Source organism: Heliconius melpomene, chromosome 21 (assembly GCF_056956725.1).
Source record: "Heliconius melpomene rosina isolate 202511_hmr_F chromosome 21, ASM5695672v1, whole genome shotgun sequence".
Lineage (NCBI taxonomy): Eukaryota > Metazoa > Arthropoda > Insecta > Lepidoptera > Nymphalidae > Heliconius > Heliconius melpomene.
The window spans coordinates 12,360,876-12,387,125 of record NC_140409.1 but is presented as its reverse complement, the minus strand read 5'-3'; the positions used below and the strand labels follow the sequence as shown (position 1 = coordinate 12,387,125).

Here is a 26,250-nt window from a genome sequence, read left to right as displayed (position 1 = left end):
TAAACACAAAGTTAACAGACTTTATATATACGCTGCATATAAACGCTGCAGGGACGTTTGTCGTACCTTAGTCTAATCTTTTAATTTGTGTTATTATGATCTATCCATACCTATATTATAAATTCAAAAGTAACTCTGTCTGTCTGTCTGTCTGTCTGTCTGTCTTTTACGCAATCAGGACCAAACTGCTAATCTTATTGTAATAAAATACTCATATAGAGATACTTGAGGGTCGCAGGATGAACATAGGATACTTTTTTTCTCATATTTGTAATATTTTCGATATATACCAATATATTAAAATACTTATTAATTTGGCATGCAATTTGCATGCGACCGTTGCTAAGCAACAATTTGCAAAGTTTGTTGTTATAAAACGTCACCCAAAATGAGCTTGCTTAACGCATCTCTCTATTGGAAACTGAAAATAATTTCATAAATATATTTAATAGCGGGCGTAGCCGCGTTCGGGTCCACTAGTTAATATATAAAATCAATACAAACCGCTAGCATTTGACGAGGCGCGGAGTTGTGCCGCGCGCGCTGGCGTCTTGAAGTCCGCCTCGCGCCAGCCGTGCTTGCGGTACACTTCAACTCCGCGCGCGACCACATGGTCATTAGCACTTGAGTTGGAATGGATAATAAAAGTTTAATCAAAAATCAATTTCACGGCGTATCCCGGATATAGCAGTTAGGTTAGGTTCTTCACGCGCCGAAGACAATGCATGGTAATTGATGGGGAAGTTAACGCATCGTTTGAGCTGAATTATATGATTTTTTTTCAGCTTCACGCATTCCGCATGTAGGGTAGGCAAAATAGCTTCGCTCTTCGCTGTATCCCGCTGCTAGCGGGATAGACAGGGCGAACCTAGTGTTAAGACACTCCATTCTCAACTTTATGTCCCAATCTTCGATACATTGTGTGTTCAGTAAACGGAATTCAACGCAGCTTAACAAACTTAAGTTTTTCTCTTAACAGAGCGGGGAAATGAAAATGGACAAATAAATAAATTCCCCCCAGTGGAAATCGAACCCGCAACCGTCGCATGAACCGCTGAACTGAATATGTAAAATGATTTAGTAGCTTCATTAATTTATAATGTAGTTCGTGTATTAAAATAAGGTTTGACAAAGCGAGCGGAATGAACTCGCATTATTATTCGCTTTTCATATTATTATGCTAAGTAAACTATATTGCGTTTCTAGACTTGAACAAAATGATTTATTTAATGATATTTTAATATTTTATGGATATAAAGCTGAAGACTGAAATTCTTTTTGTGTTATAATAATATTTTTTCTTAATTAAATTAAACATTAAATGCAAAATTTAGATAGTCAAGTTCTTTTCCTAAATCTTCCTCCATTTATAGTAGTTTGAATTCTAGACAACAGGACCATTTGCAGAATTAATTGAATATTTTTATTTTTTCCTACGAGATATGAGGCTCTTATACGGTGTGAAATTTCTGGCTATAAACATGATATTGTTAGTCCTGCGATCACTTGGTCAAAAATAACCTAGTGTAAAAACAAAGCGAGAGGTAGACTTAAGTGTTTGTGGACGGAGAGTGGAGACAGAGTATCTTAAAACTAAATTACCTTTACCTACCTCACTTTTTAATAAGATAGGTAATATATATTTCATATGTATAAATTATAATATATTAATATAAAAAATACACAGGAATAAAACAAAAACAACTTATATGTACTTAAAAACAAGAATATTGTATGAATTTTCATCATTACTATCCCTATAGTACAGCGAGCCACAAGCAAGCAATAAATGTAAATTTCAGCTTCCACTTTACTTTACAAGTATAAGAGACGTTATTACTAACCGTAGAAGTACTAGTTATAGTAATAGTATAGTATAACATATTGTATCTTATATTTTTATTAGAAACGCTGTCATAACAGTGTCTTCCTGTAGAGAATTTCTTAAGAAATATAAACTGATAAACTTTTGAACGTATCTTCGTGTGTTTGAAAGTTAATACTTTTTATTTAATAATAGAAAATAAAAAAAATAAATAAGTCAGAGGGGACCTAATGTAAAGATACTCCGTTCCCCACGTTCTGCCGAATTCTGGAGGCACTGCGTGTTGAGAGGAAGAAATGGATATGTAAAAATAAATGTTAAATGAATGATGAAGCTCGAAAGTTCTCGTGATAAAATTGGGATCTGCCCGACTTAATGTCACGGTAGTTAGTTTATATCCAATTCGTAAGTAATTTTATATATTTAAATGAATAAAATTACTGTTACTTCGGACGAGTTATAAGACTTGTTACTAATAAAACTGAAGTTATCCGACAGAGAACCAATGCTATCGACATAGCCCAAAGGATTAGCAGGCTGAAGTGGCAATGGGCTGGTCACATTTGCCGCAGAACCGATGACCGTTGGGGTAAGCGCGTTCTAGAGTGGAGACCACGCCTTGGCAAGCGTAATGTAGGACGTCCTCCAGCTAGATGGGGTGACGATATTCGTAAAGTGGCGGGCAGCGGCTGAATGCGAAGAGCTGAAGATCGAGCTCAGTGGCGTGCCATTGGAGAGGCCTATGTCCAGCAGTGGACGAGGACAGGCTGATGATGATGATGACTAGTAAAACTATTCTTTCATTATGTTCTAAACAACTCCACGTCTTAAGAATAGGTTCCCAGGTTCCTTCTGCCTACCCTACAGAATGAAGCTAAAAAATCACCCTCATTAGAATAAATTAATAATTTGAAATATATATTAATCATAAATTAGAGTTATTATTAATAACTTTATATAACAATTTTTAAACTCACAGATACGTAATGAATGTTCTGGGCGTTATTAAAAGAAACTTAATTCATTTTCATACAAGCCGAAATATATTTACAAATTCTCACCCTTCATACACCTACGCAAACGTTAAACACGTTTAAAATAACATTAGTATTCATAGGTTTACAGTGAATAATGTGAAATTAATTTGGTTGAAAATTCATCAATTTTATATAAATTTTAAATATTAATCAATTTAATACTACTATTAGTGGAAATATTTCGACAGTCATGGCGAAGCGGCACGTTCCAGTGTAAACACGACAGGTGTGGGTTCAATTCCCATGTGGAGAAATCCCCAATCGAGTAAATGAAATATTTAATGTTTTCAAATTCTTCGCTCTGGTGTTGAGGTAAAGCACGGCCTTGAGACGCCAGTTATCGCTACAATCTTTCCAGAATTCGATGTAAAACGGAGAGCGGAGTGTCTTAACACAAGCTTCCTTCTGCCTACGCTGCTGTGTGCAGAATACAGCATGTAGCTGTATATAAATATTTTTTTAACGACACATATATGTGCTGTATAACGAATAACGCGTATTGTGCTCCCATTGAAAATACAAAGTCAGATTTCATATCGGTTCTGCAATTTTTGTCGCAAGGGAAATATGAAATATAAAAAATATGTGTTTTTGTTGTTGTTGAAGTTAAATCTACAAAAGAGTGACCGAAAAGCCTGTTAGGCACAAAGGTGGCTTCCCAATATGTCTGTGTTTGTATTCGAAATATCTATTTCTGCTGAAAATTGGAAATATTTCAATTGTTCAATATTTCGTCGAAAAACAATAAAGTTGATTATACCATTGCATGTCTGTATACTTTAATAATTATTGGTATATATTTATAAAGTAATTTTCTGTTTGTATGTAATTTCTTACATTATATACACAATTGAATCGCTTAGTAAGTTCTCTTATGCTTTGAAAAATTTAATTTAAGAAAAGCTAAAATATTATTTAATTCAATGTGAAATTTATCATATAATATTATCTAATTATAAGATACAAATATTCCATAGAAATTACATTTTTCTTATTTCACCAAAATTTCAACATATCACCGATTTCTAGACCGAAAATTGAGCATGAAGCTGTACAGTAGAAGTAGAAGTGTTTATAAAATAAATCAGTAACGGACAGAAGTTCGATCGACGTTTTACTAGTAAACTTTGATTCGTATATACTTAAATTTTGCAATTCTATTCCAAAATTCATTTTTTCATATATTTTTTATTTTGAAGAAACTAATAATACAGTATAAATAAATGTTATATGAAATCATAGACCACTATTGCCTATTTAGTGTTGGAATCTAACGCACCACTTTATAATTGATCAGACCAGAAAAATATTCGTATTACAAAGTTTAAGAGTTCGTTTTATTGAGCGCGCTAATCTCAAGAACTGTTTTTTTTCTGTGTTGAATAGCCCATTTCCCGAGGAAGGTCGATCAGTCGAAGCCGGAAGTAAAAGCTAGCTTAAAATATAAGTAAACACTTCAGTGTCAGACCCGTAGTCTAAGGAAGGATAGGTGTGATATCACATTGTAGAGCGTCAACTTTGCTAGGATGGCGTCAATATTACATTACCGATATAAATATTTCAATAGTTCATTTGTAATATTTACATGTAGAATAGTAAATATTTTCCAATATAATAATATAAGGGATATGCAAAATATTTATCTTTTAATCCGTTAAAATCCGATATTGCTTTTATAATACAAAAATAAAATATAACAAAACAACCCTCAATAACCGTAAAAACACGTTAAGTTTCCTACTGGAGGTTCATCATTAATTCACTTTATTTATTCGAATCCATTATAAACGCAAATATATTGACAGTAAGTTTTGTATTGGTAACTAAATATTGGAGTCGGGTTTGGTTTTTTTTATCTTCAGTATGGGTTTTTTGATATTTTTTTTATTACTGTGACTTTAACAGATAGATTATGTTTGTATCACTTTAGTCTCCGCCTTGAAATTATCTCATTTTGGATTAATTTGTCGCGTTTTGTGTATTAGAAAATAGAAATATCTCATAAAATATATGTATGTGTATACATTATTATTGCTAGCCCCGTCAAAAACAAAAGGGTGTGTGTGTTACTGTATATGTGTGTATCTGTGTGTCATTATGTGGCAACGTAGCTCCTAAACTGATGAACCGATTTTGATTTAGTTTTTTTATTTGCAAGTTAACTTAACCTAGAGCGTTGAATTTGAATTCAACATCTAAAATTGAAGACTATCGACATTTTTAGTAGCTTGTCCATTTTTTCGCTCTGGTGTCGAGGCAAAGCGCAGCGTTGAGTTCTGCCCCTCAACACGCAATGCCTCCAGAATTCGGCAGAAAGTGGGGAACGGAGTGTCTTAACACTGGGTTCCCTCTGCCTACACTGCTGCGTTTTTTTGTTTACGTAATGGGATTTTTTGTGTCGAGAGTTTTTATATTATCAATTATTTTGTCGACTACTTTTCAACTTACACCAGGTGGACATCTATAACTAAGAATTTATTGTACTGTATAATTTAACTAAGATCACGTATCGCTGTTTATGCTATACTCGTATAAACACGTCGCCAACGAAGCGACGCGACGCATGGGTTACTCGTTTAGAATTTTATATCTGCAACAATTTTTGCTGCTGATTGTACTAGAGACGTGACGAAAATTTTTAAGATGATAAACCCATCTTAAATGAACTGTAGCGGCATTTTGAAATCGAACTTTTGGTTATTATGTCGTTTTATTATTTTGCTGAACTGATTTTGATATGATTTTGTCTTTATATTTTAGAAACTAGAGGTACTGAAGTGACAGTTTTTGATTGTTCAAATATTTGAGTGTACAATTTTTTTATGAGTGGGTCCCAAAATCTTATAAACCGCTTCAATGAAATACTCTAACTTTGCTATATAATTATATAAAAATATATAAATTTAAATAATCGCATTAAACTGAAATAGAATGCAACTGATATACTAAATAGGTAAGCCTCGAGTCAACCCGAATTGTGTTAATTCGGCTAATTGTGTCGCTAAACCATTTATTATGTTCCATTCATGTTACTGGGTTGCCTGAACTATAATTAGTCAATTCTAATGCAAATTACGTAATTTGCATTATAAATTCTATTGAATTAACGTGTCATTATGGAATGCAGTATTTAGGTAAAATAATAAAGTAAGGAGAGACCTCGGTTGACCTCCGAAAACCCAGTATTGAAGATATTGGTGGAAGCTCAATTAAAAAAACATGAGCATTCCCCGGATGACGGAGAGCATGTATGAAGAGGTTGATGACAGTGGACGAGGCAAAGGAGTACTTAAATTATGTACAACAATTACCTCTGTCGTGGCGCAGGTGCACAATCGTATTATCAGTTTGATTCCCGCTCAGGAAATGAAATATTTAATATTTTCATTTCCTCGCTCTGGCGTTAAGTTACGCCATTGGGTGTTGCCCAACGCCTCGAGGATTCGATGGAAAGTGGGGAACGGAAATGTCTTAATGGGTTCGGAGACTCTTAACACTAGATCAGTCAGAGAGAGATGAGTCAGACGGAACCTAGTAAGGTTCCGTCTGCTATGTTCGGAACAAAGCGTGAAGCTTTAAACGGTCATGGCGTACTGCGCCATGACCGTTTAGAGCTTCTTAAACTTTGTAACACGACGTAAAACGACTTAGACACTGAAGTGTTTACTTATATTTTAAGCTAGCTTTTACTTCCGGCTTCGATTGATCGACCTTCCTCGGGAAATGGGCTATCCAACACAGAAAAAAAAACTCTTAAACTTTGTAATACGAATATTTTCGTATATAATAGCGTCTGACTGTAGTTGTGGGTTCAATGGATTATTTTCTATTCCCTGCTCTAGAAGAAAAAGTCAAGTATTCAATTTAAGTGGCGGGCCACTTCCACTCCACTTCCACTCTTTGTAGATTTAAGTATAATATTATCTAATAGTCTGAGATCCCAGGGCGCCCAGACCTACGTCATTTTAGCAAAGCTGAAATTTTGAGGATTAAGTCTAATATGTAGTTAAGACTATATGCATACTCTCTAACTTGAAAGTGGGAACCTTTCAGAGATAGCGTCAATTTAAGGTACACGTCCAGCTACGGTATGTTCTGCCACTCAACGGCAAGTTCTACCATTCGGCATAAAGTGGGTAACGGAGTGTGGTAACTATAGGTTCCCTCTGCCTACCCTGCTGTGTGCGGGATACAGCGTGAAGGTAATTCAAAACATAAATCATATGACATGAAATTAAAACTGAAGTCCTTTTAAAATTATACATTAGTCATAAAATATATTACAATGAACGATATTGAAATATATTTGTTGTAAAATGTAATTATTACACTTCGCCTGCCACGGGAACTTTGCTGCCCTCTACAAATTGAGACAAATAGAGACAATATAAGCAATCACCGGAACATGTTACTTCGATTTGGGTATATAAAGATTTTAAATATTATACGTATTTACAATATAGCGGCGTTGAGTTACGTCGAATTCATAGTGGAGGAGGGATGTCCTGACTGTAGGTTATAGGAATAAATCGGGATAAAGCGTGAAAAAACTTAATTTAGACAATTATAATCCGATATTTTATTAGTTTTGATGTTTGATGACTATCTTAATGCTATATAAATTTTATTATTATTTTATATTTATTTTATGATGTTTAGGGTTCCTTAGCCAATGGCTAAAAATTGATTAATCTTACCTGGCTGTCACTATATTGTGGCCATTTTTTAAACAATAAATTAAAAAATAAGGTACCTACCTAGATATGCGAATTTTATAGGTGGGTCCTTGGAAATTAGAGTTCTTGAAACCATTGCTTCTTTAGTCTTTAGTCAATCATTTGAAAGATAGTTTATTCCAACGTTAAAGAGTTGTAAGTTCAAAATATCGTACTGTACTTCAAAATTGGATATCATATTACCATGCTACTAAGAAAAATGACTAACTCCATTTTTAACCGACTTCTGTAAGAAAAGGAGGTTATCAATTCGACTGTATTTTTTTTTCTTTTTTTTATTGGATTAATATATAAAAAAATTTAACTTCGCGTTACAAAATTTTGAATACACATTGTTCTTATTACTAATTAATAAAAACTATATAAAAAGTCGCTTCGTAATTTAAAACAAATATATTTTTTTTTATATTAATATTTTTTCTATGAAAGGAAAATTTGTAATTTGACATAAAGTTAAAAAATATTTGATATATGTTATTATGTTGTACATAATTTATTGACAGAAAGAGCTTTGTGGTATATCAATGAATTTTTATTTTTTTCCTATTACTGGTTCGTAAACTAATTGTACCTGCCATATAAAATATTAATATTTTGGTAAAGGTAGGATATTAGGGTAGAAAAAAAATAATGTGTGGCTCTGTAAACCCGGCAGGTTGTTAGTTTGATTCCCACTCGAGGAAATGGTGTATATTAATTCATTGAATATATTTATTCATTTTCTTCAACCCGCAATGTCTTCAGAATTCGGCGAAAATTGGGAGGCGGAGTGTTTCAACACTAGGCTCCCTCTGGGTACTCTGCTACATGCGGTAAACAGCGTGAAACTAAAAAAAACCCAAAATTATTAAAGTTGAGAACTCCCTACAATTACAATATCTATCAGTCAAATAAACAACGGACATCACGTTTCTACGAATTATCGAAACACATATCCGTTGTATCTTGTCGCTTCACTGTTATCTCTCGCTTCGGTTACTGTTAGTAAAAAAATATTATTTAAACCGTAATATTTATATTTAAAACTTTCGTTATTTTCACTGTAACTACGAGAATAGAAAAGTGCGCCGTTTAGTTTCACCATCAAAAAAAAAATAACGGAACTTAGTAAATTAAAAAAAAAATAAACAGCTTCACGCTGCATCCCGCACACAGTAAGGTAGGCAGAGGGTATCTAGTGTTAAGACACTCTATTCTCCACTTTCTGCCAGATTCTGGAGGCATTGCGTGTTGAATGGCAGAACTACACGCCGCGCGTTGCCTCGACACCAGAGCGAAGAAATGGAAATATAAACGTAAATAAATATGTCACTTCCACGAGTAGGAACGAACTCACAACCGTCACGTTAGAGTCACACACTTGAGCCGCTGCCCCACGACGTATATCATAATGTAATATCGACAATTGAAATATTAAATTTATTAAGTAATACGTTAAGTATTCAAAATATTTTTTTCAACGACTAGCGTTTAATTTACGTGTAAGGTATAATAAAACTGACTGAAGCACGATCAGCACTCACGTTAAAATATTTGTAGGGCCCTTCACGTTTAAAAACCATTTAAATTACAATATTTCAAACAATTTAAAAAACACTATTGTGTTTTTATTATCGATATCTATCATTCCGCTTCACTTACGTTAGCTACAATTAACTGTTATTCGAGATTTAATATAGTTTTTTTACGCTACATTTTCCCGCTGCATTATCCCGCATACAGCAGGGTAGGTAGAGGAAAGGTAGTGTTAAGACACTTCCTATTCCGTTTCGCCGAGACGCGCTCTGTCATCTTACAAGACAAACGAAATTAAAATATTGTATAACCCCGAGGGTCAGTTAATAAATTTCTCCGTATTTATAAGAGTAAGTCATTAAATGGAAGGAATAATATTACACAATTTCGCAAACGTACTTTAGTTTCTGACTTGGAAAAATTTATAATGTAGGACAATGACACTTCTTGTTGAAAAGTCAAGTGATCTTATTAACGTTAATACATTTCGCAAAACATTTTAAAGTAGACAATTAAAAATTGAACTAGCGATATCTTGTCGCAGTTGTTGTATTTCACACTTAACACAATTCTTACGCATTTCTTGCATTCTTCTAGAAGTCATTACAGAAATATTTAAAACTAGCAACCCGCTCGAGGTTTCGCCCGCTAGATATACACAATTATTTATTTACTAATCTGAATGACTTTCGTGTTCTAATAACATTATAATTTTAAAGATATTATCCATATATAGAAAACTATAGTTTCACTCAATAAAAAATATTTTGTAATATTTTTGACGTAACTTGGTAATATTGACAAACGTTTTTTTATTAATGAACCATCATTTAATACAAATAGTAAATGTTAAGGGAAGTTTACCAAAATATAATAGTAAAAATCTGCACTTAAATCGGTAAAACCCATTCTGAAATTTTAAAAATCATTATTTTGAACTCTTTTACATTGATAAATAACCTCAGTAATAGGAATTCTCAAATATATTCCATGCACAGACAGCAGTCAATTTTATTATATACTAGCGGCTCGCTCGCGGTTTCACCCGCGTGAAATATGTTATTATTAATTTCTATCTCCATGACTACGTCCTAGTGACGTCTATGCAAAATTTGAGACTCCTAGCATTTGTAGTAACGAAGTTTCATTCAAACTTTCGACCCCAAAAACAACCCCTTAGAAGTCGAATATTGCAAATTCCCGTCTTAGCGAGCACCTACGTCCTATAAATAACTCCTATGCAAAATTTGAGATTCCTAGCACATGTAGTTTCTGAGATTTCGTGATGAGTGAGTGACCTTTCGATTTTATATATATAGATTTAGTGCAAAAAATATTAGTTAATTTCCACAATAAAATTTTAGAGATTTACAAGAAAAATGCTGAATCTCTTTAGTCTTATATTGTAGCTTGCATATATAAAAAAAACATGTAATCGACCGACAAACGTAGTAGTAAGTTCAATTATAAAATGATTTTAAAAAACTCCAATGTACAATGCAATTGGGTGAGTCCAGGTCGTTTCATATAATGTAGGTGGACCTATTGAACTAAAACACATTAGACACGGTGGCGCTCCCTGCCATTGTGCCCGTTTCACTACTGAATATATAGTAGGTACTATTCTTTTATTGTTTTGCTCTATTAGATGGGGGTATGTCTATAGATAAAGAATTGAGGCCATAGTGGTTCAGTGAAATATTGTATGACTGTCAATACGATGGTTGTAGATACGATCTCCTTTCGAATATTTTCTTTTTCTTCAGCTTCACCCTGTATTCTGCATGTAGCAGGGTACGCAGAAGGATCCTAGTATTAAGATACTCCGCTCCCCACTTTACGCCGAATTCTGAAGGCATTGCATGTTGAGTGGCGGACAGTGGCGTAGCTAGGGTATTTGCTGCCCGGTGCGGCTCGGGGGACATGATGCCCCTTTCTTGTTGATGACTTCTAAAAAAAAAAAAACGAAATCATCGACGTTGAGTTCTAAAAAAACAAAGTGATCGTCGACTTTGATGCCCCTTTCATTTTGATGCCCGGTGCGGCTTAAAGGACTTGATGCCCTTTAAAATGGTATAAAGTCTAAAAAACAAAGAAAAAACACACTAATCGTCGACTTTGATGCCCTTTTCCTGTTGATGCCCGGTGCGACCGCACCGCTCGCACCCCCCTAGCTACGCCACTGGTGGCGGAACATAACGACGTGCTTTGCCATGATGGAGAAATGAAAATATTATTTTTTCATTTCCTCGAGTGGAAATCGAACCCACAATCTGTCGTATTTACAGTTGTGCCCTGCGCCACGTCTGGCTTCAAAGTATATGAAATTTTTAATTCTCTTACGTCCGACCCAACTTTAAAAGTTCACGTAGACAAAGTTGCAGGTGGAAGTTACTTTAGTTACTTACTTAATTTAGGAAAACGGACAATTTAATTTAGTACAGAAAAATATAGACCTTATGAAGTCTATGACCATGATATATCCATATGTTTCTTTGTAAAAACAAATACTTTAAAGTTACCTGATACTTCCAAAAAAGTACCAATTTTTATTATCGATATCGGCTATTGAATGTTTTAAAGCAAATTGCACATACTTTAATGTTATTTTTCCTATTCTGTAAAAATACTAATTGCACAAGCTAAGTACTATAAAATATTTAATAAATTATTATTACCATTTATTTTCATAAAAACTTAAAATTTAAGTCAACATGACTTGTTGATAATTTGTTATTTAATTTTTTTATTAAATGAGATCGTCGGGGCGCAGTACAGGTTTAACTGTATTTGCGACGATGGTAGTGGCTTCAATCAACACTAACACAAACACACAAAAAATAGTGTTTTTATATATTTACTAGATATATACATATATTAGAGACTCAAATGGGGCTTGGCTCGCTTAATGTTATTTTTATATCATAGCTAAAGGCTAACATATATATATGTATATATATATTGAATAAATAGTCTAATCTAATCTTACGTTCTTTCTAATACAATATGTGTACAAAGTTTCATGATAATTGGTTAATTCGTTTTGGCGTGAAAGCGTAACAAACTCACATTTATAAAATTAGTATAATTAAAAATACATATAAAATTAGAAAATACATTAAAATAATATAAAATATATACATTACATTACATACATATAAAATATATAACTATAATATAATTCATCATTTCAGTAGAGATCCAGCGTCTAAGCCGTCATTATTGCTGTGCTAATTGGGTTTAATGCGAAGATTGAAGGGTATTTATGCAACTAAAGTCTTAATACGTCGATCGCGACAAGAATAGTTCGTGGAAACCTAACAAATGATTGTTATTTACAGCTTACAGTTTTAGCTTTTAAATAACTTTGCTTTCTTCAAATTTTGCTAGTAAGAAATATAATAATGAATATTGTTGTTAATCCAAGAAATCCCAGTCTGCTCGATGGCTGCAAGCCGAGGTTCGAATCCCGCATCGACTTCCTCACAGCTTGCATTTCTTCAGGGACACAGTACCCTCTTCCCTCCACCCGGTGACCCTGTAAAAGCCAATAGGCCTAACAGCATTAACCTCATGATAGAAAAAAAATCCAAAATGGTGGATTATAAAACTGCACAATCCACATAATATCAAATGAAAGAGACTGATATTGATTGATTGATTAAAAAACAATACACCACAAAAAATCTAGAAAGCTTATATTTAAAAAGCCTTTTTTTTTTTAAGTAATATTTTTTACTTTTATTTCTAATTCTGTTTTAACCGATAGTTTAATTTTATAAATAACGATAATAAAATAGATTTAAATTTAAATAGTGTGGCTCTATAATTTTATTTTAAAAAAAAAACTATGATAGTCAAGCAAAAAAATATACAATATATAGCATAGAATTCTCTCGTTTAGACTTTTTATAAGCTTTGGCTTAGTATAAAAAGTATTGAAAGCTATTTTCTATTCGCTTTGTGCGGTCCAATAAAGCGCGGCCGTGACGCTGAACAGGTTCGATTGCGATTTGTAATTCGAAATTTATTTTTTTGTATCAATGTCACGCTGTATCCTGCTCATATCAGGCAAAGGGCACCTGAGAATCTAGTGTTACGACTCTCCGTTCCCATTAAGACACTTCCGTTCCGTCCTCTACTTTCCGTCTAAGGCTCGAAACATTAAGTGATGGCGTAACACAATATCGCGCATTTGTTTCTTACCAATGAAATGAAAATAATTCATTCCCCCGAGAGGGAATCGAACCCATAATAGTCGTGTTTACAGCTAGACGCTACGACGCTAGGCCTAGACTAATTTATCGATACAAAAGTTATTTCACAAAATTAGCAGATGTTCTATCAACGATTTAGTATTTAAGCCCATTATAAATTACAATACAAATACAGTAAAATACAATAAATATAGGTAGTCTATTATGATTGGAAATTAATGCATATTTTAATGAAATCATCAGATCAGACAGAGGGAACCTTAGATCCTAGTGCTATGACATTACCGTTACCTTTTTCTATAGCTGCACTTGGCCTCGTTACCAGAGCAAGGAAATTAAAATTTATTTCTTAGAGTGAGAATCGAACCCACAACCTACCTATCGCGTTTACCTGGCCTCAAACATTTGAATGGCCATAAATATTTCATGGTTGTTAATATTATTCTATTTCATATATTTACTAAGTATATTTTTAGATTAGGTTTAATTTTAGTATAAAAAAGGGCGTGTTATTTTAAATATATTTCTATTTTCTTGCAAAAGTGAGTTAATTTTATAGGATCTTAAAAGGGGAACGTTTTTTATTACGTATAGGTAAATGACGTCGCCATCGTCTTAAATAGAAAGAACTTTCCTCCCACCTAAGTCACGACGAACGAAATACGAATAAAATTAGTGAGGCCAGTCGTAGCGCACTCGAGGAAATGAAATATTTAATATTTTCACTTCCTCGCTCTGGTAACGAGGCAAAGCACGGTGTTAAGTTACTCAATTCAACACGCAATGCCTCCAGAATTCGGCAGAAAGTAGCGAACGGTTAACACTAGGTTCCCAAGTTCCCTCTGTCCAGTCTCTATGTAGCGTGAAGCTAAAAAAGTATGATAATATATCATTTTTTTTTATAATTATTAAGTAGGTATACATATTACAGCATCATTATACAGCTTAAATAAAAAAAAAATAAACACACTGATCTAACTTTCTATCCAATTTTTGAAACATTGTGTGTAGAATTAATTATTATTAATTACTATTTAACTAACAAAAATTACCTTTGTTCCAGGGACGTGCGTTTTAACCGCATATTCGACATAGCGCCCGGTGTATTCAGCCATCTTCATCGGCTACGATCACTGCTGCTAAACGACAATCAGCTGACGGAGTTACGATCTGGCTCCTTCCACGGCCTACGCCGCCTAAAATATCTCTATCTATACAGAAATCGTATAAAACATATAGATTCTGATGTTTTCCATGGCATGGTCCACCTGGAACAACTGTGAGTATTCTATTTCTGTTATTAATGTAAATTTCTGTTTTTATAATTGTAAAATGTGAGAGTTTTTTGGTTTCACTCTGTATCACGCACATAGCGGGATAGGCAAAGGGATGTTGGAAGCCTAGTGTTAAGACACTTCGTTCATAGAATGACAGGTACTAGCGAGGATGTCGCGGTGAGAATGAAGAAGAACGTGCTCACCTGGTTTATGCACGTCGAACGAATGAGTGATGAAAGAATGGCAAAAGAGATCTATAATTGAAAAGAAAGCGGTGTGAGAGGTAGGAGGAGACCTCGGTGGACCTTCAAAAACACAGTATCAAAGATACTGGAGGAAGGTCACGTAAAATGCATGAGGATCCCCCGGAGGTCATATATGAAGAGGTTAACGACAGTGGATGAAGTGAAAGAGCTACGTAGAGACCGTAGCGTTTGGCGCTCCGTCCTATCTGACTACTCCACTAGAGATAAAGCGTGAAGCTGTATAAGTATGTATGTATATATGTATGTATGGTAGTTCTCATATATTTTATTTGGGTTCCCTATTCGATTTTTTTATAAAGCTTTTTTATACGTTGTGTACCGCACTCAGCAGAGTAGGCAGAAGAAACCTAGCATTAAAACATTCTGTTCCCTCGTTTGTGGGTTCTATTTCCAGATAGAACCCACATTCATCATCATTCATCTTAAATCTGAGACCGTCGTGGCGCATTGGGACGAAAGAGTAACCGTAACGCGGCGGTTGTGGGTTCTATCTGGGAATAGAACCGAGGGAATTAAGTATTATTTCTTAATATTTTCATTTCTTCGCTGTGACACCAAGGCCCGACGTTGAGTTCCGCGACTCATCGCGCAATGCCACTAAAAAATCGGCGGGAAGTGGTAACGGAGTGTCTCAACACTAGGTAACCTCTGCTTACCCTTCTATATGCGAGATACCGCGTGAAGCTGATTTATTTATTTTAGTCATCTTAAGCTCTTATCATATTATGGTTTCGCCATGTAACTAAAGTGAAAAATAAACAAATAAATCAACTTCACGCCGTATCTCGCACACAGCAGGGTAGGCGGACGGCACCTACTGTCTATTCCCCACTTTCTGCCAGCATTGGTTGTTGAGTAGCAGAACTCAACGCCGCGCTTTGCCTCGACACCAGAGAGAAGAAATGCAAATATAAACGTAAATAAATATTTCACTTCCTCGAGTGAGGATCGAACCCACGACCGTCGCATTACAGTCACACCCTTGTGCCGCTGTGCCACGACGGCCTAATTTAACTAAAGTCTTGTATTCATTTTAAGATGTGTTGTTATTCAATAGTCGAACGTATTATCTCGAAATGATGTCATTGCGGTTGCTAAGTGTCTAACAATATGACATAGTGTTCTATATAGGGAGGAAAATCAAGTATTGTTCTCGGAATAGATTGTGTTTATATTTTGAAGCTTAATTTCTTTGTATTTGTCTATATGTAAAATTCATGCGTACTTTATATATTACCAGCGGACGCGCGCAGCTTCGCCTGCTTATTGCTTAGCGGTGAATTCTAATAAATTTATTTACATCCCTAGGGGATGAATTAAAATCAACCTCGAAACATGTGTTCAATGATATATTTTTAAGAGTCTAAGTTTCAAATTTTATAAAAATCGGTGGTGATTTAAAGATTTTTCCATACAAACTTTCAACCCCTTCTTGGCACCCTTAGGGGGTAAATTCTAAAAAACCGTGAAACACGTGTTCAATGAAATATTTTTATGAGTCTGAATTTCAAATTTTCCATTTTTTTCCATACAAAGTTTCAACCCCCATTTCACCCCTTTAGGGTTAAAATTTTTCAAAATCCCTTCTTAGTGGATGTCCAGATTACGAAAGTAAACATCTGTCCAAATTCCACGTTTCTACTATCAGCGGTTACGGCTGTGCGTGCGTCTTACCTCAGTCAGTGAGGACAAGTCTAAAGAATACATATACACGCGATTAATGGCATCCAATTATTATTTTTATATCCAACTTACGTTGTTTTTAATACTCTTTATCAATACTTATGGGTCTAGATTCCAAATAAACATTAGCATTTGAAAATATCTATGAATCGCATTCACAACAATCTGTGAAATGTGAAATCTGTGAAATATTTCCTAATAGTACTATGAAGGCAGTATTTTAATAATATTGACAATACCAAGGCTTCAAAGCATACGGTGCCGGCATGGCAGTACGACACTGAAAAGCGTATCAATCTGACTAGAATCCTCATTGGCAAGCTAATAAGTTTCAAGTCGGGTAATCGTCGACCGAGGGTCATGCGGTTTGTGGCGGAAGCATTTGCTGGAACAAATTTAAAGCCCAGTGAGTATATGGCTAACGTCACAAACCGTATTGACTTTCTGAAACAGAAACTCTATGCATTGGTAAAACGCATTAGAAGATATAGAGAACGATGGGATCGATACAATCAGAATAGTGCCTTTCAAAAGAACCAACGGAGTGTATACAGGAAATGGGAACGTTCTGGGGATAGTGTGGTTAATTGCGAGATCCCGAATCCAGATGCTAGTGCTGGTTTTTGGCGTAGTATATGGTCGGCTCCTGTTGAACACACTGAGGGTGAATGGTTTTGTGATATTGCGAAAAATTGCGAAAATATTATACCAATGCCATCAATAAAAATAAGCGAAATTGACGTGAGGTGTGCTATTCGTTATGCTAGTAATTGGAAATGTCCCGGCCTAGATGGGTTGCATAATTTCTGGCTGAAGTGGTTTCGCAGTTCACATTCCGTTTTCGCAACACAATTCCAGGATGCCCTTGACTCTGGATCGTTACCAACATTTCTGACAACAGGTGTGACATTCCTGTCATACAAATCCGGATGTACCACGGAGCCTAAAAACTATCGCCCAATAACATGCTTACCTACCATCTATAAGCTCCTTACATCTATTCTGAATAAAAAAATCACAGGACATATTGTTCGTAACAAAATTTTGGCACCGACTCAGAATGGATGTAAGGCTGGTGGCCGTGGTACAAAGGAACTTCTTCTCATTGACACAACTATAAGCCAACAGGTAAGGCGGAACAGGAAAAATCTCACTACTGCTTGGATAGACTATAAGAAGGCATATGATTCAGTGCCACATACTTGGCTCTTGAAGGTCTTGGAGTTATATAAGATTGATATTACTTTGAGATCATTTTTGGAGGCTTGTATGGGACAATGGGTCACTGTTCTTCGTCATCTAGGGGAGTGTGATATTCCTGCAACGTCTGAACCGATAAGAATAAAGAGGGGTATATTTCAGGGTGACAGTCTGAGTCCTTTATGGTTTTGCCTAGCTCTGAATCCTCTTAGCACTTTGTTAGAGGATTCAGGTTTAGGCTTTCGTCTTCGCCGGGGGGGTAAGGTCATATCTCACTTGCTGTACATGGATGATCTGAAATTATTTGCGTCAAAACGTTCTGATCTTATGCGGCTACTAAAGGTAACTCAAACCTTTAGTAGTGATATAGGAATGGAATTTGGCGTCGATAAATGTGCTAGCATGCATGTAGTGCGGGGGAGTGTGATCAGATCTGATAATATTTGCATTTCAGATTCTGTTTCCTTCAGAACTCTTGGTGAAGGTGAGACTTATAAATATCTTGGAATGTCTGAAGCATTGGGTATTGATGAGCGGAGCATAAAGCAATTGGTGAAGGAGCGTTTCTTTAGCCGCCTGAAAAAAGTGCTTGGCAGCCTTTTATCTGGTGGCAACAAGGTGCGTGCTTTCAACGGTTGGGTTATGCCGCTTTTAGCCTATACTTTTGGCATTGTAAGATGGACACAGACTGAGTTAGACTCCGTAGATCGCCAAATACGTAAATTGTTGACGACATACCGAATGCACCATCCGCGTTCGTCTGTAATGAGACTGTATATCCCGCGTAAGTGTGGAGGTCGTGGCTTTTTGAATGTCAAGAACCTCCATAACCACGAGGTATGCAGTCTTAGAGAATATTTTCTCAAGATTGACGTGGATATGCACAAGGATGTGGTAACAGTTGACAAAGGCCTTACTCCTCTTTCCTTGGGCAAAAAGAACTGGCGTCGGCCTGTAGTACTTACTACTTCTGATCGCATGGCTGTATGGAAGAGCAAGGAGCTGCATGGTAGATTCCATAGAGCCCTAGTGGGCCAGGACGTGGATACTGTTTCATCATTATCTTGGTTACAGTTCGGGGATCTTTTCGGAGAAACTGAAGGTTTTGTCTGTGCAATTATGGACGAAGTTATCAAGACACGGAACTACCAGAGACATATTATGAAAGATGGCACTATCGACATCTGCCGGGCGTGTCATCGACCTGGGGAGTCCCTCAGACATATTGTCTCTGGTTGTTCTCATCTTGCTAATGGCGAGTATTTGCATAGACACAATCAAGTAGCCAAGATAATACACCAGCAACTTGCTCTTCAATATGGCCTTGTAGAATTGGAGGTGCCTTACTACAGGTACAATCCCATGTCTGTTCTTGAAAATAGCTGTGCTTTGCTCTACTGGGATCGGTCTATTATTACTGACAGGTATATTGTTGCCAATAGACCTGATATAGTACTAGTAGACCGAGCGGCGCGCCGCGCAGTGATTGTTGATGTTACTATCCCACATGATGAAAATCTCGTGAAGGCCGAAAAAGAAAAACAATCTAAATATTTGGACCTAGCCCATGAGATTACCGCCATGTGGGATGTCAATGCGACTATCATTGTGCCGATAGTGGTTTCGGTTAACGGTTTAATAGCGAAAAGCCTCGACCAACACCTTAAGAGGCTATCGCTTAGCTGTTGGATCAAGAACCGGATACAGAAGGCAGTATTACTTGAGACGGCACGTATTGTGCGGAGGTTCCTCTCTCTGGAGCCCTAGCCACCGATGGCTTGGACCCTTGTCCCGCCCTCGGAAGTGTGGTTTTTTATATTTTTAAATGTATCTTTTTTATAATAATTTATATTTAAATGTAAAATTGATTCGCTTATTTAATAAAAGTATATTCTGTGTGTTGACAATATGCCATATATACGCTGAAGCACAAGCGTGTGCCCGTAACGCGACGAAAGTGGGTTCAATTCTTTCTTGGGGTAATTAATTGTTATTTAGTAATATTTTTACGTCTTCTTCGGTGGCCAGTGTTAACCAATTTTTAAATCGTAAATAAAGCTCCATATATTGTTGACAAAACGATGATTTGTTTCGGGAAGCAATTCCGCGCACTTATTTTCCTTATTGTGGAAACGGTCTCACCAAATGCAAACTTCGCTTTATAGTACAAAGGGAAGCTGTGCATAACACACACAATCTTTTGTTAGCAATATTTCTACGCTTTTCGCTTGTCTGAGAGACTTCATATATGTTGGTATGGTAGAAATGCAAATTGGTGACTAAAATAGTTTAAAATGAAAGTTGTGTTATGTTTAAGATTTCTGTTACTTCATTTTCAATTTCATTAGTTCTGAATTTTAAAAAAATAAATCAGTTTCAAACTGTATCCCGCATGCAGCAAGGTAGCCAGAAGGAACCTAGTGTTAAGACACTCCGTTTTCCACTTACCGCTGAATTATTCGATATTAAAAAATAATATTTTATTTCCTCAAGTGGGGCCCGAACTCACAAACGTCGCAATGACATCCTTCCGTCACGAAAGCCTCTAGTTCTGAATTTTCATATGAAAAAATATCTAAAAGACAATTGACTTTTCTCTATAATCTAATGATATGCGGGACACATAAGTTAAATTAACAAGTGATGTATAAAAAAGAAATTAGATAAATTATCGTTTTGTTCCAGGTATTTGCATATCAATGAAATACATCAAATTGAACCTGAAACTTTCTCCAACTTGCCGCGCCTTGAGCGATTGTAAGTATTTGAAATGCTGTCGACCAAATTTAGTTAATTCATAAACATATATTTAAATGATCATTGTTTATTCAGATACTTACACAACAATAACTTGAAGACTATTCCACCTGGTTCCTTCCGCGGCATGCCGAAGTTGCACAAGTTGCGCCTGGACAGCAACGCCCTAGTATGCGATTGTGCTATGCTCTGGTTTGTCCATATGCTCGCCGAGCACAATGATATGAGTATCGCTGCAACTTGCTATGAACCCGCTGGGGCCACTGGAACATCTTTGGCTGCGATGAAAGAGAAAGACTTCCATTGTCGTAAGTTATTCTTTGTATTTGTTTTAAAAATGTTTATTTATTGTCTTTGGTACTAATTGAAATCTTTTCAGAACGACCTGAAATCGAATCGGATCCTGAAGATGTAGTAGTCAACTTTGGAGACGATGCCATGTTTAGTTGTGTCGCAAAAGGCGAACCGGCACCCGAAATTGTGTGGTTTAGAGATTCAGCAGTTTTGCCAATTGACAGTTCTAGATATGAAGTGATGGACAATGGCACTCTTATGGTTCATAACGCAGATCAAAATGATGTGGGTGTATTCGAATGTGCAGCTAAGAATCCTGCTGGTGAAGTAAAATCAAAGCCAGCTAAAATGATGGTGCAAATTAAGCCTGACAGCAACGGTTAGTATTTTTCCCCGAAGCGGTAATAATATAACTTATGTGTATAAAAAAATAAAATATCTAATCTTATTTTACTGCAGGTTACCCAGTATTTACAATACTACCTCGTAAACAAGTAGTTAAAATAAATCAACGTCTTGCACGCTTTGACTGTGTTGCAAAAGGCAATCCAGCGCCTCATATCTCATGGTATTATAATAATGAACGAATATTATTAACTGAACGTATTTCTATGCGTCACAATGGTTCCATTATAATCGAAAATATCCAACATGAAGATTCTGGACTGTACACCTGTCAAGCTGAAAACATTAACGGGAAAATAACGGCTTCTGTTACGCTTGAAGTTATGGGTAATAAAATAACTTAGCTAAAATTATACTAAGTTAATAAATATAATAGTTAAGTATATTTTAAGTATAATATAATAATATTTTTTGTTTTAGTTGCACCGGCGTTTATTATAGTACCAAAGGATCTGACAGTCACAATTGGCGATACTGCTCAATTTCAATGTACAGCTAGAGGAGTGCCTAAACCTGTTATTTCATGGTATCGAAACACTATGGTATTGCCCCCTACTGATAATATAATTTTAAGTAATGAATATCAAAATTTGACAATACTTGAAGCCACCGAAGAAGACGGTGGATTGTACCACTGTCGTGCCGAAAATTCTGAAGGGCTTACAGAAATATCTGCTATTTTAAAAGTACAAGAATTCAAAATTACGCATCCCAAAATAACACTTAAACCAGAAGATACCGACGCTTTTAAGGAAACATCTGTGCAAATGCCATGCGAATATGAAAGTGACCCCCCGGCCACAATTGAGTGGAGAAAAGATGGAAACCGCATCGTTGCCAACTACCGATTCACAATTACCGTGATCGGTAGTTTAATTATTAATAACGTAAGCTTATCGGATGCCGGAAATTACGAGTGTTCTGTGTATAATGAATATGGACGTGATACTGCGTCGGTATTTCTTACTGTTAAAGATCATATTCTACCAGGTGACGAATATGTGAATATTGCTTTAACAGAAGCAACAAGAGATGTTGATCAAGCCATTGCAAGGACTGTGGAAAACCTATTTAAGGATAGAACATCAGTAACAAGCATAGCAGAACTTTACAGGATGGCAAGGTTTCCCAACGCACCAGAAAGAGAGGTAGCACGTGCAGCTGAAATTTATGAGCGAACTTTAGATAAAGTCAAGGAATTTACGCAGTCTGGATCAAACATTACTGCTATTCAACCCTACTATTATGAAGGAATCTTATCCGGTGAACATCTAGAAATTATAGCTCGTTTATCTGGTTGTGTAGCTCACAGGGAAAACAAGGATTGTTCAGATATGTGTTTTCATAAGAAGTACCGGAGTATTGACGGAAGCTGTAATAATTACAATCATCCAAATTGGGGTACTTCGCTTTCTAGTTTCCGTCGACTTCTTTATCCTATATATGAAAACGGATTTAGTCAACCAGTAGGATGGAATAAAAACAAAAAGTATAACGGACATAGCTTACCGAGTGCAAGATTAATTTCTACAGAAATTATTAGTACCACGGAAATATCTATGGATATTGAAATAACTCATATGACGATGCAGTGGGGTCAATGGCTAGATCATGACTTGGACCATGCTTTGCCATCTGTAAGCTCACAGACTTGGGATGGGGTAGATTGCAAAAAAACATGTGATTATGCAGCCCCATGTTTCCCTATAGATGTTCCTAAAAATGATCCAAGAATAACTAATCGCAGATGCATTGACTTTGTAAGGACAAGCTCGGTTTGTGGCTCTGGAATGACCTCAGCTCTTTTCGGAAAATTACAACCGAGAGAACAAATTAACCAACTTACATCGTTTATTGACGCGTCTCAGGTTTACGGTTTTGAAAAAACAGTTGCTGAAGATCTCCGGGATCTAAGTAACGAAAATGGTACTCTTCGTGTCGGGGCGCAATTTCCCGGTAAAAAACATTTATTACCTACTACTGGTCTGAATGCAATGGACTGTAGACGTAATTTAGAAGAAAGTACCCGCAGCTGCTTCGTAGCCGGGGATATAAGAGCTAACGAACAGATTGGCTTAGCAGCAATGCATACTCTCTGGATGCGAGAACATAATCGTATTGCATTAATCTTAAAGGCTCTGAATCCATTCTGGGATGGCGACAGGGTATATCAAGAAGCGAGGAAAATTGTCGGAGCTGAAATACAAGTCATAACATACAAAGACTGGCTACCTCTTATTATAGGCCCTGAAGGATACGAACAATTGGGTGAATATAAACAATATAACCCAAATCTCAATCCGTCTATCTCTAATGTTTTTGCTACAGCCGCCTTACGGTTTGGTCATTCAATCATAAATCCATTATTGCATCGTTATGATGAAAACTTTGAAACTATACCTCAAGGACATTTATTATTGCGCAATGCTTTCTTCTCCCCTTGGAGACTGGTTGATGAAGGTGGAGTTGATCCTTTACTACGAGGCATGTTCAGCACTCCTGCTAAACTTAAAACTCCCACACAAAATTTAAACACTGAGCTTACTGAGCAGCTGTTCCATACAGCACATGCTGTAGCACTTGATTTAGCAGCTATTAATATTCAACGAGGACGTGATCACGCTATACCTCCTTATACACAGTTCCGCCAGTTTTGCAATATGAGTGAAGTAAATGATTTCGATGACTTAGCGAGTGAAATATCCGATCAGACTGTCAGGAATAAGCTTAAAACACTTTATGGATCAGTATATAACATTGACGTTTGGGTGGGTGGAATATTAGAAGATCAAGTTGAAGGAGGAAAAGTTGGTCCCCTTTTCCGTTGCTTATTAATAGAACAATTCAAGCGTTTGCGTGATGGTGATCGTCTCTGGTATGAAAATCCTTCAACATTTGAGCCTGAACAATTACGTCAGATTAGGCAGGCCAACTTAGCAAGGATCTTATGTGACAACGGAGACAATATCGACACGATAAGTGAAAACGTGTTTTTACTTCCGGAAGTTCAAGACGGTTTAATTTCTTGTGAAGATATACCATCAGTCGATTTTCGCTTTTGGGCAGATTGTGAATCATGTGGTGATGATATAAGTGAAAATGAATCAAATCGAATACGCCGGGATACTTTAGCCCAAATGGATCTTTACACGCAATTCACTGAAAGCGACCATCGCCTGAACACATTAGAGGACTCTTATTCTACGCTGAAAGAAACTATTGAAGATTTGAAAAAGAAAGTCAAATATCTAGAAGACACTTGCCAGAGAAACTAAATATTTAACAAGATTGGCATATACCATTTAAGAACTTTACAATTATTTTAAACTGACCCGGTAACCAGGAATTAGTCCATATATCTCATTCATATCCTTATTGATTGATATATTACAAAAAAATTTAAAATTAAGAAAAAAAAAACAAAAAAAAAACATTAAATAACAAAAATATTAAAAAAAAAAATTGACGTAAGTTGCATAATAAAAAAAAGTTAATAAAAAAATATATGTGTCTACAGTTATTAAATATATATTCATTATATCATTAAATTGAAAAAAAAAATACAAAAAAAAAAGAAAAAAAAAAAAAACCATGTTCTCAGTGTATGTGTATAAACGTAGGCTATCCAATATAGCTTTAAGCCTTCTCTATGTGGTCCAACTAATTAAGAATTAATTTGAATTCCATTTTATAAACTATTATGCCTGATATATTTTTATGTGGTTTTGCCATCTATTACTATCATAGACAAACATTTAATGTTAATTACAATTAACTTTATGTTCACTCATGTGTTCACCCAAAACACTAGACTCGAATAATTTTACATATAAATAATAAATTTCTCATGTTAATATGTGTAAGAAGATTTACCCCCAGTTACAATTTTCTATATTAGGTGTCTATATGCAACATAATCTAGTCGTAATATAGGATAAAATTTAATATAAGATATAACTTAAAAACAGTATAATTTCATTTCACAAACATTTCCGAGCTTAGCTTAGCTTAACAAATGTCCTATTTTGTGCCATTTTAAAAAATAATATATTATAGAATTTACATAGTACTTATATAATTTACATTTTGAGGCCGTAGTGGCGTAGCGGCACAAGGGTGTGACGGTAACGCGACGGTTGTGGGTTCGATCCCCACTCGAGGAAGTGATATATTTATTTACGTTTAAATTTCCATTTCTTCGCTCTGGTGTTGAGGCTTCTACTCAACACGCAATGCCTTCAGAATTCGGCAGAAAGTGGGCAACAGAGTGTCTTAACACTAGGTTCCCTCTGCCTACCCTGCTGCGTGCGGGATACTGCGTGAAGCTGATTTAATTTTTAATTTATATAATTTATAAAAAAATGGCGAGCTTTTACGCAACAGCTTCTTCTTAAGTAGAACGATTTGTATATGTTCATATAGGAAGGTCAAGATCCGTCCCAAATTTAATGTATCGGGGTCCCTGACACGAATTTCGAATGTAATGATATGGACTGAGCATATTAAATACTCGCTACCAGAGTATAATATGAACGCGATTGTAAATTGCACTTAACATTTCCTATTTTATTTACATAATATATATATAATGTAAACTTAGGTAAGCTGTTCTAATTGTTGCGCTTTTCAGCAATAAAATCTTAAGTTGGCCGGTCAGTTTGTCACTACTAGGTTAGTATGACCTGAAATATCGATATTATAATTGTTAACGTTTCTCAATAAAATCTCGATGTTGTTCGGCTCTATCGATTCAGCTATATGAAAGTCGTATTTGTAAAAAAAATTCGCACTTTCGGACGTTAACGAAATATTGCAAGGCATTCTCATATGGCTAGTTCGATATAAGCCTTCGGTGTCTATGTTATCTATTTCTACTAAATACGTCTAATAGGAAAGTCTATTTTACTCATACATTCGTAATATAAGGGTAAATTTTAAATTCTTTAGAATAATCAGATATTATCGGGACGTCCCTGTCGTCTATAAATAACTATATTGTTTTTCAAATTTAATAAAATCAGGCTTTTTTATGTTAGAA

The 26,250-nt window shown here is 35.6% G+C and overlaps 1 protein-coding gene across 1 annotated transcript in view; it reads left to right on the top strand.

Moving 5' to 3' along the window:
* The window catches only part of Pxn (Peroxidasin), a 44,486-nt gene extending 19,522 nt beyond the window's left edge, over positions 1-24,964 (top strand). Inside the window, exons 2-7 of the mRNA XM_085205609.1 lie at positions 14,394-14,609; positions 20,442-20,513; positions 20,589-20,821; positions 20,893-21,186; positions 21,267-21,539; positions 21,633-24,964. Of these exons, the coding sequence (XP_085061735.1) occupies positions 14,394-14,609; positions 20,442-20,513; positions 20,589-20,821; positions 20,893-21,186; positions 21,267-21,539; positions 21,633-24,487 (3,943 nt within the window). The 3' untranslated portion in view covers positions 24,488-24,964. The remainder of the gene's footprint in view (positions 1-14,393; positions 14,610-20,441; positions 20,514-20,588; positions 20,822-20,892; positions 21,187-21,266; positions 21,540-21,632) is intronic.
* The last annotated feature ends 1,286 nt before the right edge of the window (positions 24,965-26,250 follow it).